This window comes from Candoia aspera, chromosome 2, assembly GCF_035149785.1.
Source record: "Candoia aspera isolate rCanAsp1 chromosome 2, rCanAsp1.hap2, whole genome shotgun sequence".
Classification (NCBI taxonomy): domain Eukaryota; kingdom Metazoa; phylum Chordata; class Lepidosauria; order Squamata; family Boidae; genus Candoia; species Candoia aspera.
The window spans coordinates 231,152,111-231,170,633 of NC_086154.1; the positions used below are offsets into that span (position 1 = coordinate 231,152,111).

The following is an 18,523-nucleotide window of genomic DNA, read 5'->3' on the forward strand; positions in this document are numbered from 1 at the left end:
CTGAGATATCAATATCAGTCTAATTCCAGAAATATACTGCAATGTAAAATGATACTACAAATTCTGTACTCTATTTAAATATATCATAAAGTGATTGAAAAAACTTGTCAAAACCAAAATAATGAAAGTACAGAATGTAATATTAAAAGCTTTTTAAATACAAGAGAAGTTAAGCTTGTAAAAGGAACATTCAGGGAAGAAACAGGATTTCAATATAAGGTGGAAATTTTTAATGGTTCTCAGTTCTGCTGAACGTTATTTAGTTTAGGAATTCAGGGATGTGGAAGTGTATGAGCCTTCCATATGCTTCTGTAAAAAATATTTTAACTATTTTCTAAACCATAAGTAGTCTTTTAAAATGTTTATATTTTAAAAAAATTAAAATAAGGGTTTTTTTGGTCTTAGAATTATTTAGATAAAACAAACCATCATATGTAAATACAAAAAGTCCCCTTGAACATGTTAATATTTCAACTGGAAGCTCTGATTGCCTGGCAGTCAATAATGTAATCTTCTTATTGCACAGATTTACATTATTTTACTGCAATTAATTGTAACAGTCATATATTTTATTTTACTATATGTTCTACAATTCACTATTCTAGTCATAATTTTTGTTACAAAAATATGTACCTTAAGTAGATGCAACTTTCCTCCAGAGCTCCTTGTACAAATTAAAAAGTGCTTTGTAAATAAAAAACATTGCCTTTCGCCTTCTTTTTTCAAGGACAATGATCCCAGGCGAACTTTACTAAGTTTTCCCCTCTCAACTGATGGGACTTGAATAAGTGTTCCTGGTAAGTAGAAAAGCAAATAATACTTTGTAAATATATAATACATACAAGGAATTATTTTCTACGGTTAACAGTAAGTTCAGTGTCTTATATCTGTAGCCAACTAAATGACAAATTTAGATGACCATATAAACCTTATTTCCAAAAATTTTTGGTGCAATCATGAAATCAATGGAAGTTATAGAATGTAACAGTGTGCAAGATTGTAATATTTTCATTATACAGAATTATAACATAAATCCAAAGTCCAGTAACAAGACTTACCTTGTCCTTTGCTAAGGTTGCAAACTTTCTCTTATAACATAAAAAACAATGCAACCTTCTCTAAGAATTCTCAACCAACTAATACTGGCTGAGAATTCTGGAAGTCTCAGCCAGCATAAGAAATGCAATACCAATGCATTTGAAGAGCAGAAGATTAAAAGAGGGCTGACCTACTGGGACTAATTAATAGATATTTCTTTTGTATAGTTCTGAAAGGTTTTTTTATTCAAAAGTTTAACTAGCAGCAGAAGCAGAACAGAAGAGGGAAAAGTCTGGATGTGCAAACAGAAGTCCACCAGTGTGATCTGGATTTCATTCTTCAGTATTTAAGTGTATATGTAGGTTAGGACACAAAACAATGCATATAGTTGTTTGCACGCTTACCAGTCCTTTCCCTTAATTTTGTATTACACTGTATTTCTCAATTTTTAGTGTTTATTTTCATACTGCCACATACTCTACTGCCTGGAAATAATTGTATTTTAGTTTTGTAATTGTGTTATTTCATTTGTATTATTATATTGAATTTGTAAACTATGAATATAATATATATATATATATAAAATATGAAATTTTATTTTTAAACATGAAACAAACAGTTAAATAAAATCAAGAGGGTCCAATGGATGAAGAAGTATAAGCTTAAACCCAATTTATTGTCACAATGCCATAGAAAGGGTAATTTGGTTATGTGCAAAGACTGAGATTTACTCCAGGCATTAAGTAAACTTCATGATTAAGTGAAGATGACCCCAGTTAAAGGTCATATTCTCTACATCCCTGTGTTCACACGCCGAATCAAAAGTCTTCATGTGTAACACAAAATGTTGTTTGCTTGGGTTTAGAGATATATCCATTCATGGCTTATTAGAACAGGTAAACAAGGCTATTATTGTGTGTTCAACAAACCAAGAATAAAAATCATAGAGTGCATTACATATGACTGCAACCCTTATCTCCAAAATATTCAGTGGATGCAATAATATGCATGCTGATGTGAGAATAAATCTAAATGAAATCACTGATATTTAAATATACCTCAGATGAAGTTCAGTCACATCCTTAACATATTTATTTATTGGAAAGTAAATTCCACTGAAGTTTGTAGCCCTTTCATCCAAGTTAACCAGGTGTGTTTAGAACTGGAAATATCATTCTTTTAAGTATATATCACTGAGACATGACTTTATATAAATAAACCCACTTGAATTAGGAGTACTCTAAGAGTTTACTTTCTTTTAATTGGCTGTGAGGACACAATACTGGTGATTCTTTTCAGCAGCAGAGTTCTAAAACTATGAGTCAATATGAGTAATACAATACACTAAATGCAGTTTTGCTATGCTATAGTTTATTAAATTATAGATTTTTTGGCATTCACAAAATCAAGCTCAGCCAAGATAATTCCAGTACATATCTTTGTGGGACCTATTTAAACAAGATGCTGGATCCTGACAAATACATTCATATGAAGCCAGTGATGAAAGTGTTCTTAATATGGACACCAACCCTGTAATGTAAAAATCTGTTCATACCAGTATAATTTATTTCTATACAATAGGTCACTAATTTGCAAGATACAAGCCGATCTTTTAAAGAAGAGTCAGTGTCATAGTAAAATTCACAGAGGTAAGTCTTTGTCATGAGCCTCATTTAAATGAGGTCCCCAATGAAACTTGTTTCCAAATAAAGGTATTCTGATGCTTTCCAAGTTATTGTGTGTGAGAGAGAGAGAGAGAGAGAGGGATAATAACAGAGAACACCAGTATGGCATAACAGTTAAGGTGTTGGACTAGGAGTGGGGAGGCCCAGATTCTACTCTTCTCTTAATCACAGAAGCCAGCTGGGTGACTTTGTATCAGTCACTCTCTCTCGGCCCCAGACTGAGAAGTCAAAAAAATCTATCAACCAACCCACACTGGATGAGTGTAGTAGATTCCAGTCTATAACCTTCAATGAAGAAGTCTTCCTGCTGTGGATTGATTTTGAATAATAATAACAATAATAATAATATATTGTGTGTATATACATAGGCACAAAAGTAAACAATTATGCAGTGAATACATATTAACACACCAAACTATAATATGATTAACATACAGCATAAAGATTCATATGCATAAGCATAGTTCTATAAGAATTACCCATGATTAGTGGTTTAACATAAAATTCACTTGTATTTTTGTACTCTATGTACAACAAAACCATTTTTTAAGTTTTAAATATTTCAAGCATAATCCCCATACATACATAAAAAAAGATCAAGATTATAAATAAACTTGTTTAATTCCATATTGTCAGAAACATTTCCTAAGAACACGATTGTCCAAAATTAAGTAGATATTTTATTTACTATCCCACCTTTATTATTTTTATCAAGGCGGCTAACATACCTAATATTCCTTTCTCCTCCTATTTTCCTCACAACAACCACCCTGTGAGGTGAGCTGGGCTGGGAGGGAGTGACTGGCCCAAGGCCACCCAGCCGGCTTTCATGCCTAAGGCGGGACTAGAACTCACGGTCTCCTGGTTTCTAGCCTTAACCACTAGACCAAACTGGCTGAGATATGCATCTGATAAGGATGCTTTGTAATAAAATCCTGGAAGATTTTTTAAATAACTCATACAGATCACTGACAAACCCTAAAATATTCTCCTACAGTTGGCACATTTGTGCCACAGGAAAATCTTGATAATATGAGAACATAAAACCTGCAATATTGGCATTTAATTAGAATTGTTTTATTTATATTAGTTGTTCATCTTGTAGAACAGCTTCCCTTTCCATACTTCATAAATGAAAAGTCCTCATCATAAAAGGTATTGACTATAAGTGAATGAATCCTAATATTAAAATACACTGACTGTTTTATACCAGTGCCTCAAATGACTCAAACTTTTCTGTTTTATAGCTATTTAATTTTCAGATCATAGACCGAGAATACAAAGGAAAATACTGATTTGAAGAATGTATTTTAATACCAACATTTAGAAGCTGTGTGGATGGAAACAGGATTATTTAAAATAACATACATCAGCATCAAATTTGAGATGTCTAAAATTCTTCTGTCATTGACAGTATTCATAAAAAAGATACATTCTTTTCTTGTATGTAATTCTTCCCTATGTAATTCCCTGGTAAAACTAGTTAGTTGAAATCCATTTTCTATACTACTGTTTGGAGAGTTGTTTTCCACCACAGTTAGTGGAATTTTGATACAAATGTTGGAACTCTTGTGTTAGCTGCTTATAGAAATTCGCTCTGAAAACAAACAAACAAAAACCTGTAACATTTCCTATTTGAATTGTTCTGCAATGTGTTTCCCACTGGGCAGTTTAAAACATATTCTCCATCTCCATTGCCAGCCTCACAAACAGTGAACTCCTTAGGAACTTAGAGACATTAAATCAACAGCTTATATCCAGTGTTGGAATCTGCTTTTCAAAGGAAACATTCCATTAAAGATGGGCAAATGGCCTTGGGGTCTCTTAAAACAAACCATTAGATTATGGCCAGCATTCCATTCTATTTCCTTCTACAAACTACACAGCACAAAGCAAACCTACATTGTTTCACCATTTTCCTATAGCACAAACAGGATGTGCAATAAACATGTAACAGTGACTGCTCCTACTCATGATCTCAGCCAGCCAGACATGCCTTCCTCCAGTATTTCTGTTTTATTCTCTGCTTAAAGTTGCCTCTTGCTTCCTTAGGGGTTTCTTCCCATTTTTTTTATACTTGTGCAAATCCTGATAGCATGTCTCTGTATGAATAATATCTGAGCTCCATAAGGAGGAGAATTTGGAGAATTAAGTACACAATTAGTATATATGAAGGCAGTTCACATGCAACAGCTATGTAAATAATGTTTTAGAACATATGGTGAGCTTCCACAAGGACTACAGAGAGGCCTTCCAACTGGCAGAACTGAGGCATATCAGTAAGAATTTCAGACTTCGATTTTAAAAATCTGCCACTATAAACGATTTTAATTTAAAAAGAAATCAAATGATATCATTGTGAGCTGTTCTGGAAGCACAAATGAAAAATGGGAACAAAAAACAGCTATTTTCATTCCTCACAATCTCTCCACCATTTGACAAAGCTTCAAGTACTTCAAGTTTCTCCTGTGCTTTTGCCCGAATGTTGGCATCATTTGGGATTGCAACATCTATCGGCCAGACAGAACTATTTTCCATGGTGCTGTAGATAATTTCTGGTCCACTGAAGATGATAGTCCGGTTATTGGGTATGTGACTTTCCCATGGGTGCTGTATTATTATAGTGCTGCTGTTTTTCATGTCTCCTGGAAAAAAAACGGCACAGAGGTAGGGCTCAACAGAAGCCCGGAAATTACAAATATATAGATGTGCAGATGTCTAGTACAGATATTTTGCATCCTTATCTTTCCCAGTGATGCCAACATGAATTCTATTGTTTTCAATTTTATTTTTCTTTCATATTCTATAAATGCATAATCTATAAATGCATGTTAAATTAATTGGTCTTACCTTGCCGTATAAAAGTTTGGCTGGTGTCCAATAATATGTCACAACCTTCTACTATCATTCTTTCTATTGCAAGATTTTTCCGTATATTTTCTGTATCACTTACTTCATCATGCATTATTCTATTGCAAATGAGAGAGAAAAAAAATCAGTATCCAGTTATGAATTTGTAAACAAATAAGCCAGAATAGTTTGGGTGAACTTTATGACCTTCATGATAACACATTCTGTATGCATCATAATTGAGATTTGTTTGGTCAAAATGGACAACTATCCTTGACAAAGTTTGCCTAGTGTCTCTCCTGTTTATCCCCTGTCAGGATCTTGTCCATACCTACCCCTAGCACACTGAATAGTTATTGCCTCTTTTATTAGTAATTCCTGTGTTTCAAGCTATTTTACTTTGGAATTTTCCTTAACAAATTCACCCACCTGGGGAACAATTTAAAACATATTTTTCATATGCCAACTTGGCGGGGAGGGGGTGTCTCTCACTAAACAGCCCCACTAAATTGTGGGCCTGTAAGAATGGTTTTGGTCAGATATCTGTTCCATTGCTGGCTAGTAATCGTTGACTAGAAGTTTGTAGTTAACCTGGGTAGTGGATCTGGTATGTATTACTGAGACCTGGTTTGACAAGGACAGGGCCCTGGTCCTGTCCAAGATTTGCCTTCAGCAACTGCAATTCCAAATCAGGAAGGAGATATGGTAATGATCTTCCGAGACAGTTTGGTTATGAATAGGGGTCCTACTGCACAAGTTGTGACTGGATGTGAGTGGTTTTGAAGCTGGGCTGTACACTTGTGTATGTCTTCCCTGCTGCCTGGGAGGATCCCTTCCTGAGTTCCTGAACCTCATCACTGGGCTTGTATTGGAAAATCACCAACTTCTGATAGTGGTGGATTTCAATGTCCATATCCAGGGTCAGGACAATCTGGGAAAGCTCAGGAGTTCATGCCCTCCATAGCAATTACTATGGTGGATGCTCTGTTATGGTATCTCCCTGCTTTTCATTATTTATCTGAAACTGCTGGGAGAAGTCATCCATTGGTCAGGGTGAAGTATCTTAAGTATACTGAAGATACTCAATTATACAGCTCCAGGCCAAGCTGGAGATACGGTGAAGAACTTGACCTGGTGCCTGCAGGCTGTGGGAATCTGGATGTGATAAAATAAATTGAAATTGAACCCTGGGAAGGCTAAGTTACTATTTTTTCAAAAACTATCTGGCCTTCTGCCAGCTATACTTTAATTTTAGAAAGGTTGCATTCCCTGAAGGTGCAGATCCATGACTTAAGGTTCGTCTGCACTTACAGTTACTGCTAAATTGGCAAGTAGAACCCATGGCCAGGATGGTTTTTGTCAGTTGTGACTCTGAGAGACCTTGCCAATGGTAGCTCACCTCTAAGCTGGTTTACTACAATGTGCTTTATATGAGACTGCCTTTAAGGACTACTTGGAAATTATAACTGGTGAAAGATGTGGTAGTGCTCACCATTATAATTGTACACCACCAGGTCTGTAGGCCTGCATTGGCTTCTGATAGGATTTTGAGTACAATTCAAATGCTGATTTTAATCTATAAAGCCTTCAGGACTTGGCTCCCAGGTCTCTCCAGGACTGCCTCTTTGAAGAAAAACCAGCCTGTCCTATAAGTTCATCCCATGAGCTATTACTTAAGGTTCCTCCTATTGGAGAGATTGAAGGGAATGGAAACAGTGCTTCTCTACTGCATCCCTTCACTTTCAAATACTCTGCTCCCAGAAGTTCAGCTGGTATGTTCCCTGATGGAGAGCTATTAAGAGTGCTGTTTTGTAGAGTCTTTGACCTGGAATAGTCACCAATGGGATTTAGCACCAGTGGGTATTTTATTTGATGTACTGTTGAATTTTTTTGATTGTTGCATCTTTATGGTTTTTACTTCAAACTACCAGTCTTTTGGAGCATGGCAGTATAAAAACATTGTAATAAGTAAAATAAATATACAAATGCAATTTTTAAAAATATTATCCAATTTATATTTTGCAGCTTCTATTCTAGCTTTACATATTGGGAATAAAAGCAGTCCAACCTTGAAAGTTCTTCCAGCTTAGATTTAGCAAACTCAAGGCTCTTCCTTTCCACATGTTCATGCGGTGTATGAGCTAGAAGTTCATGAAGAGTGATAATATATCTAGGAATCTAAAAAGGATTGAAAATAATGGTCAGTAATGCTTTCTAAATGTATAATTGATTATAACATGGTATATTTTCCATTTTGGATTTTCTTAGAGCATCATCAATACAATCTAACCAAATGGTATTTCCTACTTCAGAAATCAGTCATAGAATTATAGACTAGGAAGGGGTCACTGAGGCCACTGAGTTCAACCCTCTGCTCAGCACAGGAATCTATCTTCAGAGTCTAAAAATTACTTTAAAATAGCAATATCAATTCAGTGAGAGTAGCATGAACATAGCAGTGTGCATCTGTTTGTGATGATGGCTAAATCTTGAATTGAATCAGTTATTTTTTCCAAAGCCCTCCAAAGTGAAACAGACTAATCCTTAATCTTTGACCTTGCTTCAGATATTTGTGGAGTATCAGGGCAGCTATTAAATCCCTAATAAGCTGCTTTAGAGGAGTTGCTGCTTACACTGCCTTTTCTGAGGGCAGCTGTCACAGAGAAAAATAAAGGTTGCTTCACTTAAATTGCTGGCAGGGGTGTGTGGAAGGCTATCCCCCATCAATGAAATTGTAATGACAGGTTTCCTTGACAGGGATGAGCTCCCTCTATCCCAGCTGTTTTCACAGAAATGAACTTTTGTTTTTCTCCTATTAAATGATTATTTGACCGCTGTCACTGTTAGTCTTAAAGCACGCACTAGGACTTTGGCAGCAATTTTTTCATGAGCTAATAACAGTAGCTGCCATGTAATTATTTGGAGTAGAATAATCTGTATCTACAGAAAACTACAGCAGATTCTAAAAGCAGGCTGCAGTGTGCACAGTATATTATCAGAAGTATCTTGAAAGCTTTCCTTCCACCCAGGATGCTACCCAGGAGAAGTCTGCATGTTTCTCTTATTTGGGCTTAACAATCCTCTTTAACCAGAGTACCATGACAGCAACAGCACAGAGTACCATGAAGCAGCTGTACTCTTCATTCTCTAGAGGACTAGGGTTTTTGTGCATAGCTGGATGTGGTTGAGTACCATTCCTGCATTGTCACAATGCCCATTTGGGCATCCTCCCGAATATTTTAATTTTCATAGAAGAAAAAATGGCTACAACGTAAAAATACATCAGTGTAAAATTATGACTGAAAAGCGATGGACAGGGAAGGACTAATGCCAATGTAATATCTGACCAGTACAAAGGATTGCAATACAACATATCTCTTCATTGAATAAAACAGACTTCTGCTATAGCAATTTTCTTCAGTCTAGTGATTCCAGGTGACGCTGCTCTTTCTAACTGCATCATTTGGGGAAGATGATAAGACTGTGTGACAGCAACAGCCATTAGGATGAGGATAAAAATGATTGACGCAATAAAATTACCTGAAACATAGGGTATGTAAGGAATGTCTCGAGCATTCTGCCCTCACACGCAGAGTTGGCTTCGTACTGCTTTAGGAGTTTGTCAAAATCTCTGTTCTGCTTGCAGTTTGCAAGCACCTGTAGGCTATACTGGTGATTTCGAACAAATTCTTGATATATATTCAGCATGGGCAGAAGAATATCAAATAAATCAGCTACAAAGATAAAAAGACAGGTGTTTTTGCAGCCATTCCTCTTCATTCACAGAAATAAAATGTTGAAGCCAAATTAATTCCACTTTTGGCACTGCATCATTTAGAGGTCTTTAAAAGGAAGGCCTGCTGTTTCCCCTAATACTGTCACAATTTGGCTGCTCAGGAGTTCTTCCAGGAGCAGTAAGTGATGGATAAAGTTATATCTATATTAACAAATCTAACATGAAGGCTCCCCGTAAGCGTTTCGCATGTTAGGACAGAGCTTCAGATGACAGGAAAGTCATATTAGTCTTAATTCTGCCTGTAATGTAGCTATTAAAAACACAAATTTCTGACAGAAGAAAAAAAGCTATAAACTTTGTTATCTGCAGAATGAAATACAGTGCAGCTTCCTAACATTGTTACTGCTTTTGAACAAAGAATACACAGGCGGATACGGTCAGTTTCTAAAATAATCTAACGGGGCAAATAAAAAATAGAACAACTTATTGAAAAGTAACTTAAAAAAAGCTTAACTTTCAAACAAAATTATAACACTACTTTTTAAACACATAAACTGATACACAATGTTGTTACCTAAAATTAAGGTCGGCCAGTTTGCTATTCTTGCTTTTAATCCTTGATGAAATATTTCATGAAGGAACATTATAGTTTCACTGGAGAGAAATAAGAGTTGACAAAAAAAACAAAAATGTAAAAATCTCTGTGTAAAATATATTATTTGAAATTATCAACACATACTATTTATAGACTATCCGTATAGTCTAAATAAGCATCCCTAGTTCAAAATTTCTGGGATGCAGTTAGCTAGAACTTTCATATATATATTATATAAACAAACTACAGAGCAGCATTATTTCATCGTTTTGAAATAACAAGCTCTACTTTTTATTTATTTATTTAAAGAATTTATACAGCTGCCCAACTCGGACAATGTAACTCTGGGCAGCTTACAAAAAAAAAAGCCTGGATAAAAAACAAAATCAACAAACAACAGAATCAACAACAGGAAACCTATTCAGAGATCTGTCTTAAGCACTGAATGAGGATAATTAGCAAGGTTTAAGTTGGCATACTGGTAATTGCCAGCATCTGCAGCTCTTTTAGTAGTGGCAGGCAGAATATCCCAAAATTGGGCATTCTGTGAACAGGGAGTGACAATTTTGGACCCACTGGATTCTAAGCCAATCTGATTACTTGAATGCTTTCAATTCAGGCATGTTAGGCTGAAAAACCCAGCAAAAGTGCCCCTTCCTGCACCTTCTGTCCTAGCTGGTATGAGTGGCAAGGATATCAAAGACTCCATAGGTGCACCATTCTGCTTTGATTCAGCCCATTTGGGATTATCTGGCCACTAGTTTTAGAACATCTAAGACCAGATGTTATTCAATTTAAATCTGAGCATATCAACATACATTAGTTTTTCATGTTGTTCCAAGAAAGCTACTGCAATTAAGAGTGAAAAATTGGAAATTATCTAGTCCTCCCCTGCCACCCAAAAGAAAAAGGAAACAAGAGCTTTCAATTTCAAAGTCCTAAAAATTCAATGCAATAATGTGTAACATATCTGATGGATTTTTAATGCTCTAAATGAAATATTCCCCTGAAAATAAAGTCAGGCAGAAGGATAGAAAATTTCATGCAATCATATTGGAATAAGTTTTTTTCTTAAATGTATCCAATAATACCTGTTGAGGAAGATGCTACTAACATCATCATGACTAATAGGTGGCTTCTTTGAACTTGCAGCCATTCTTAAGGGCCTTAAAAAACAATTCACAAGGATATAAAGCTGATGCACATATTCAGATTCTGCCTCAACCATGTTGAAAACTATCTGGTTTCTTTTTCGCATACTTTCTGCATGTGGAGAGCAAATATAATCTTGGACGATTGTCTTCCATTTTCTTCTACACAACCAACCACGCATGAAACTCTGTACCTACGGAATAAATTAAAAAAACACATTCTTAATGGTCTTTGAAATGCACATATATCCCATTCAAGTAGAAGTATTTGTAATTGGTGTCTCAAGAAAGGAAGGCAAACATGCCTGCAGTTAACAAAGAGAAAGAGGCAATTACCCTTCTACTTCTTATCCGAGAGCATGCTTAGGAAGTCCAGATTGGTTTAGCTGCTCTTAGAATATTTGGCACTGTGAATTCACTCAGAAGAGAGAAACTATGCAGAGGCATTACAATGCCTATTCTGACTTAAGTACAGCAAAAAGGGAATTTATGAGAGACATATCTTAATATTTTGTTTTATTTTATTTTTATTTTATTTATTTTATATCCGGCCTTCATTATTTTTTATAAATAACTCAAGGCAGTGAATGTACCTAATACTCCTTCCTCCTCCTACTTTCCCCACAACAACAACCCTGTGAGGTGGGTTGGGCTGAGAGAGAGCTACAGGCCCAAGGCCACCCAGCCGGCTTTCATACCTAAGGCGGAACTAGAACTCTCGGTCTCCTGGTTTCTAGCCCAGCACCTTAACCACTAGACCGAACTGGCAGAACTAAGGACTGGGAGCCTGCTTGAACCAATCTGACATCTCATAAAGATTGTAATTTTTGAATTTACTGATGTTGCTGAATATAGCTATACTGCTTTCAGTAACTCTGATGTGGTTCTTGAGTTGCTAAAAATCACTGCAACCCAATTTTCACTTGCCTGCTTTGTTATACATACGCTTTAACTTTAAGCTTACTTCATTACTTCATTCATACATTTGTTCTTATATTTTTAATTATGTCCTCGCTATCATAGTTTGCTGCTGTGACAATTCAAAATAGATTCAGTACAATATAAACTAGTATTCTACTGTCAAAATGGACCAAATCACTGTATTCTTCCTGTACAAAGGAGTTAACAGTGCATTATATGTGTATATAGAGCAAAAAATACACTCTACCACAAATGGAGGGTGAGTGAAGAGGGACACTTTCTTCTCTACATGTGAACATATTTTTGTTAAAAAATGTGCATCTAAAGCTGTCCTAATTCAGCATTTTTCACATACTGTATATTGCCTGTAGCTCTTTCAAGAATACTGACAATAACCTTTCACAGCCCAATTGGGGCTGCTTCCTCTGAACATAAGGCATTTTTCATGTAAAGCACGGTTCTACAATTAGCTATGGCCCAGTAATAGAGTTTGATTTAATAATTTCATAACACACCATGATATATAGTATTACATTCCAGTCTTAAACTCCATGGAATTGGGGAACAGCAGTCACCAAGGTGGAAATGGGATTCCTGTTTGCTGAAAAGCTTCTCGTTTATCCTGCTGTGTATAGTTATGGGTTGATGGACAAAATAAGGTATGTTAGAAAAGGAATTTAATGCACACATATAATTTTATGTAGCCTAATAAAAATTTAAACAAAGAGAAATAAGCTAATCAAACTATTTATAATATGATTAAACTATTTGGTAGATAAATGTAAATCTACAGTAATTACACTAAATCAGCAAAGGCTGGTCATACAAATACCTGAGACGGGAAACAATGGCTATTTTAATGTCCCACCTTACATCTTGTTGGCTAATAATGTGAGCATATCCTAGCTTTACACAATATATAATCTTATTTTTATAATTTTATAGCTTCAACTTTTATGGCTGCCTACTACTTGACTCTTAATTTGGGGGGTTAACAGTTGCATTGCTGCACTCTAGCACTCTGCTCTCGCCGAATGTAGTGCAGTGTGATTGAAATGATCAGCCAAAGTTTTATGTCTCGTCTTCCTGAAGACCTCTAGTTGTATGCACAGAACAGAGCTTTATTTGTTTGTTTGTTTGTTGTGAATTCATTATTGTTGCTTCAACCATTCTGAGTCCTTATAGCAGCATCTACAATGAAAAGTCCTAAAAGCACACTGCAAAACTGAATTCTAGATTGCTAGCAATCACTAACAAGGTAAATTAAAAAGGTCTTCTTAATTCAGCTAGCTATTCTTCACATGTGATTTGGAGGATGTGTTATGGAACGTGAAGGAGTGGGAGCACGGAACTAATCTGCAACTCGTTAAAATAGCCATGTCTGTTTTCTGGGTAAAGATGCAGCTACTTTAATGAGTTTATGCTCCCATGCATTTCAAAACACCTCTTCAACACCTAATCCAAAGCTCTGCATTGGCTTACCACTTAATATTATATTTTTACCAACATCTCATTTTCAAAATCATTTGGAAGGAAAGCAAACCCTATTTAAATGAAAATTAACTGAAGAGGAACCAATGTAGCATAATAGTTAAGGTGATGGATTTGAACTAGAGAGACCCAGATTCAAGGTCCCAGTGCTTAGTCAGTAACTCTAGACAAGTCATTCTCTCAGGCCAACCTATTTCCCAAGGATGTTGGATACTTTAGGAATAAAATGAGGAGTGAGGTGATCCATGCATGCTACCTTGAGCTCTCAGAGAACACATGGTATTAATGCATTAAATAACTGTATACACCCAATGCCAATAGTCCAATATTCATGATTAAGCATTTTTAAACAGTCAAACAAATTGGCAGTACATTTTCTGTCCAATGCACATGACAAAAATGCCACAGATATATAAATAAAAATTGATAAATTGAATAACTAATGCTATTGGAAGAATCTGACTTGCAATTCTGAGACCTAATGTATGTAGAATATTAAAAAAACCCTGCTAATAATAGGACCCATTGTTTCAAATGTCATTATCATCTATAATTGTATGGTTATAGAGAACTTCAATAATGCACTGTTGGTTATATATACCTTTACATTTCTCTTCCCTTTTTTCTCTTTTCCCTCTTCCAGTGTTACAGTGCCAGAATAGCAACTATTAAGGACATCTCCTTAAAAGACATTCATCTCAAACTTTTTTTTTCCAGTGATGCCTTATGTTCAAAAGCGTAAAAATGCAATAGTTTGAACATTTTTCTTGGTAATTATTTTCACAGAGTACTTTGATATATGACTTTTAAGCTATGTGGACCTTATTAACATCACTGTCTCTTTCACCAAACAGTGCATCATGATAATTAGCTGTTCTGGAATACTTACTAAATGTTGTGCTGCTCAGTTCAAATCAATATGTATTTTCCTTAATTGAAAGAAAAAAATAGAAAATGTTATCACTTCTCCATCTAAATGGCATAAGTGGAAAAGTACCTTTTTAATCTTTTTAATATCTGGATCTTCTTCTTCTTGATTGCCTTGATATGGTCGCATTCGTTCTTTTGTTTTATTGAGAGCTACAATCTGGCAAAAACAACAAACAAAAATGTAAAGTCTTAAGAGTTTCCACAGATTTCAGAATATCACACGAAATTTTGAAACTGTAATTTCAAGCCCCTTTAGCCTTGCATAATAACATCTCCCTGGTTTTATAAAACTTCCAATGTCTGAAAAAGGACTATGTAAAATAACATTCAGGAAAATCTTTTCTGTTCCATCAGCTGCAAAGATTTGATGATCAATAGCAGAGTCTTTCAATTACATTACTCCTATGGTAATTATTCCAGGTTAAGGCCATGTAACACTCATTATACAAACTATATATGGTCCAGCAACTGTTTAGATACGAAGGTCCTGGATTTTCTTAGTACTTGATCCTAAAAAAGCAGGGCTGTTACATAAAGCAGACAACCACAGATAGCTGTTGGTTTGCATTTAGCTTGTTCAGGTTAAAATAACAAGCAAAGCAACCCTCTGGAGGAAAAAGGCAACAGTTCCAAATAACATGCAAAAACAACCATGCAAAACTAATAAAAATGATTAATAAATTTAAAACAACAAAATAGCAAAGAAATAAGTTTCATATTCAGAGGTGTTACTCCCAGCCAAAGGCTTAATCCAGCTTCATTATAATTCATGAGACTTTTGCCACTGATTGAAAAGGAAACCAGACTATAAATTAGATAGCAGTAGCAGTACAGTAAGACTGAATTGTTTTGAAATATACCTCTGATTTAAGCCTTTCAATTTCTGTGTCTTGATCTTCAAGCTGATGGCGTAACTGATTGGCTGAAATCTTTTCTGTCTCTACAATTTGAACTAGATGGATATATTTTTGCATTAATACTTCCCTCTCAATCAGGATATCTGAATAGCTACATGTTGAAAAAAATAATGAAAATGTTTGTTAGAAATTATGTAGGCAACACATTTAAAACAAAGTCAAAGGTACTAGATTCCTAGTAAATAATTCCTAGTAAATAATTAGTAAGTATATTCCCATACATTTTTATTTTTTACAACTACTGCATAAATCTGACCAGGAATACTTAAATATGCAGGGCTGAGGAAAGGAGCTTTATCGGTACTTTAATGTTAAGATACTCTTAGGTATCTCAAAACAGAGTTTATTCAGTTAAGTAGTTTTTGACCAGTAAACTTCCTATTATTTCCGACAAACTGTAGCCACTCTATACATTGTCAGGCATTCCATATTGGATTCCCTGGTACAGAACCAGTATTTAATTTGGAGACACATAAAGGAAAGGGAGTTTATCAGTGTATTGTTAAATAATTATTGTAACACAAAGTGCTGTGGAATGTATGCTTTATTTGATATTAATACATGCCAGAAGTATCAAAGGTCCTGTTGTAAGACACTGGTCTTGGAAAAACTGATTTTTCTTTGGCCGTAGCAATTTGATATATATTAGCCTCAAGGTATAGAACTAAATGCTGTGCAATCAGTACTGAAATGCTTTGAGTGGCTTTGGGACAAGGGTGAAAGTATTGAGTGATGCCACCTTCTAAAGAAGCATTCTATTCTCAGTCCCTGGAGACAGACCTGACAGTAAAAGGTTAACTCCACCTCTTCCAGTTGTAAAGTAGGCCTTCCTGTGTCATGGAGTAAATGTTCTCTTTCAGTCTTATGCTCTGTCCCCTTGGAAAAGCAGTAGCCTTCATTTCAGGTCCTGAGAACAGCCATGCAAAAAAGCCTTCTGGTGGCTCCCTACCAGCAGGAAGCTATAGTCAAGACAGCCACAGAGAAAGTGGCAATGGAAATTGGGGAAAGAAATTCCAGGGAAAGAGTCTGCAGCCTGTTGAAAAGCCAAAGTCATTCAGGGAAAGGGCAAACTTCAGAGCAGCAGAAAAAGTGAACCAGCCAAGGAGAATGCAGTAGGCTCAGTGGCAGGTCCTCAGTGGCTATCTCCTCCCTCTTTTCGAAGACGTCCTGGGTGACAACAACTGAAGCAATCCTCTGGCAACCAGCTACAGTAGGTAGGCCAGAAAGAACAGCACAGCAGCGCTCAACCCACCAAGCCTTCCACAAGAGCACGCTTTTGGAGTCTCCTTCTACGCCATTGCAATGATCTCTGAAGGATAACATGTGTAAGGAATAGGAGTCCCAGCCAGCCCCCTCTTCCATGGATGCTTTTACCAAAGCAGAATTATATATGATCCTAAACTATGCTGGGAGGAGGCACCCTCTATTTTATAGGAAAACTGCTATTTTCACCCCCGGAAGCCCACCCTGTGAAGCCTATTTATCACCTGCCTACTCACAAGTGGAAAGAGAGGCCGATGGAGCAAGGAGAAGGCTACAGCTCGGGCCGTCTCCAGCCTCAGACAGCCTAAGCAACCTGGAAGTTCTCCCATCTCCCATGGGGGAGCAGGGCAGAAGCCATGCCCTATAGGGCTGGATCAGGAAAGGAATAGCTCTCAGTTACCAACATTACACAATTTGCATTTCTCCATCAGTCAGATACACCTGAATTCCTATAGCTATCTATGATTATAATAACAAACAGCAGAATATTTTCTTTTCTACCGTATGTCTTATTTTGTTCCCATAAAAAGATACCTTTTGTGACACCCTACAAAGAAAAATAACAATAAGTTACAATAGGAAATGAGGATATTAGTTCTTTGATATGAGAAACAGATCTTGATAATGAACTGCAGCCAGCTATACGTATAAGAGTTCAAAGAGATGGTCAGAACCAAGAAGGGCCAGCGCTAGAAGTTAACCAGATTGTCATCTGAAAGCTACACAGGGGAAAGTACAGCCCGCCTTCCCTGGTCCACTCCTTGACTGGAAATGTGTTGAAATAAGAAATTCCCTCTCAATCTTCTCACATGATCTGAAAAGCCATACATTCTGAAATGCAGCATTAGCAAATTATTTATCACATTTATAGACAGGCACAATCCCAAAGGATGCTTGATGGTTCAAGCAGATAAAGATACCCAATTAAAATATCTACAGTCTAACTGAAGTGAAACATAGAATGCAAAATACATAACAAAACCAATCTATAAACCCAACCATATGCCCTCCAGAAGATCTTCTGATGTCCAGTGTAAGGCCCTCCTCAAAACTCCCTAAGAGGGGAACCACAAGCAACTTCCCCCAGCTAGATCAAATTTGTATCATGATGCCACTCAGGTGGAGATCAAACTGGAAGCAAGCATTTTCTTGCAGCCAGAAAGTGTATTTTAACGTCATGGTGTTACCAGAGTGGGTTGGTAACTTGTTTCAGGCTGTTTTTCAAAAGGTCTGGAGCTTTAGTGGATAAAAAAGATGCCTTAAGGCATCCATTTTGCCCTTGTCTCAGTGAGAAAATCCACCCATGGGGAGGGGGAAATTATTTGAAAATTTTAAGAGGTGGAATAGGACTATACCACCCACTATGCTCTTTAAAATCTTAGAGGACAAACGTTTTAGCCTTACCAGTTACAGGTGGGCTTTGGGGGACTACAAAATGAATGCTGCAAGGCCACATAGAGCCCTGAGGTTGCCTTCTCCTGTATTAGAGTCCCTCCTTTGTGGGGGTGGATGGGCAGTGATAAACTTCAATTAATTAATTAATTAATTAATTAAAAAGATGGTCTCACATATGTGAGTTCAGCAATGGCTCTTCATGTTAGTTTACTGTTATAAAAGTGTCTCAAGCCGCTGCTCATATCTCAGAAGATATGACTACCCATACATACAAAATAGATGAATCGGCTGGGTTGGGACTACAGATATGTATATCAGGTATAGTAAACAAACGTGACAAATCAAAGTAAATGGGGATTTTGGAGAGTTACGGGTGACGTAGAAAAAAAAACAGTTTGAAAAGTATTGGCCTGAACTTTTCTTTTTCTGCATTATAAGAAAGAGAAGGCAAAGCAAGAATTGGTAATGGTGAAGAAATCCAGAGGAGGGAGGGAGGGGAAGGGAGGGGAGGAGGACATTGTCCCTTACTCAAACCAAATTATTAGTAGCTG

At 36.3% G+C, this 18,523-nt stretch overlaps 1 protein-coding gene across 1 annotated transcript in view; it reads right to left on the reverse strand.

Annotated features, from left to right (window-relative positions):
• The window catches only part of RASGRF2 (Ras protein specific guanine nucleotide releasing factor 2), a 109,417-nt gene that overhangs the window by 59,145 nt on the left and 31,749 nt on the right, over positions 1-18,523 (reverse strand). Inside the window, exons 3-10 of the mRNA XM_063295478.1 lie at positions 15,258-15,405; positions 14,465-14,554; positions 10,996-11,249; positions 9,884-9,963; positions 9,114-9,307; positions 7,642-7,751; positions 5,574-5,692; positions 634-794 (exon numbers count right to left, since the gene is read on the reverse strand). Coding sequence (XP_063151548.1) covers positions 634-794; positions 5,574-5,692; positions 7,642-7,751; positions 9,114-9,307; positions 9,884-9,963; positions 10,996-11,249; positions 14,465-14,554; positions 15,258-15,405 — 1,156 coding nt within the window. The remainder of the gene's footprint in view (positions 1-633; positions 795-5,573; positions 5,693-7,641; positions 7,752-9,113; positions 9,308-9,883; positions 9,964-10,995; positions 11,250-14,464; positions 14,555-15,257; positions 15,406-18,523) is intronic.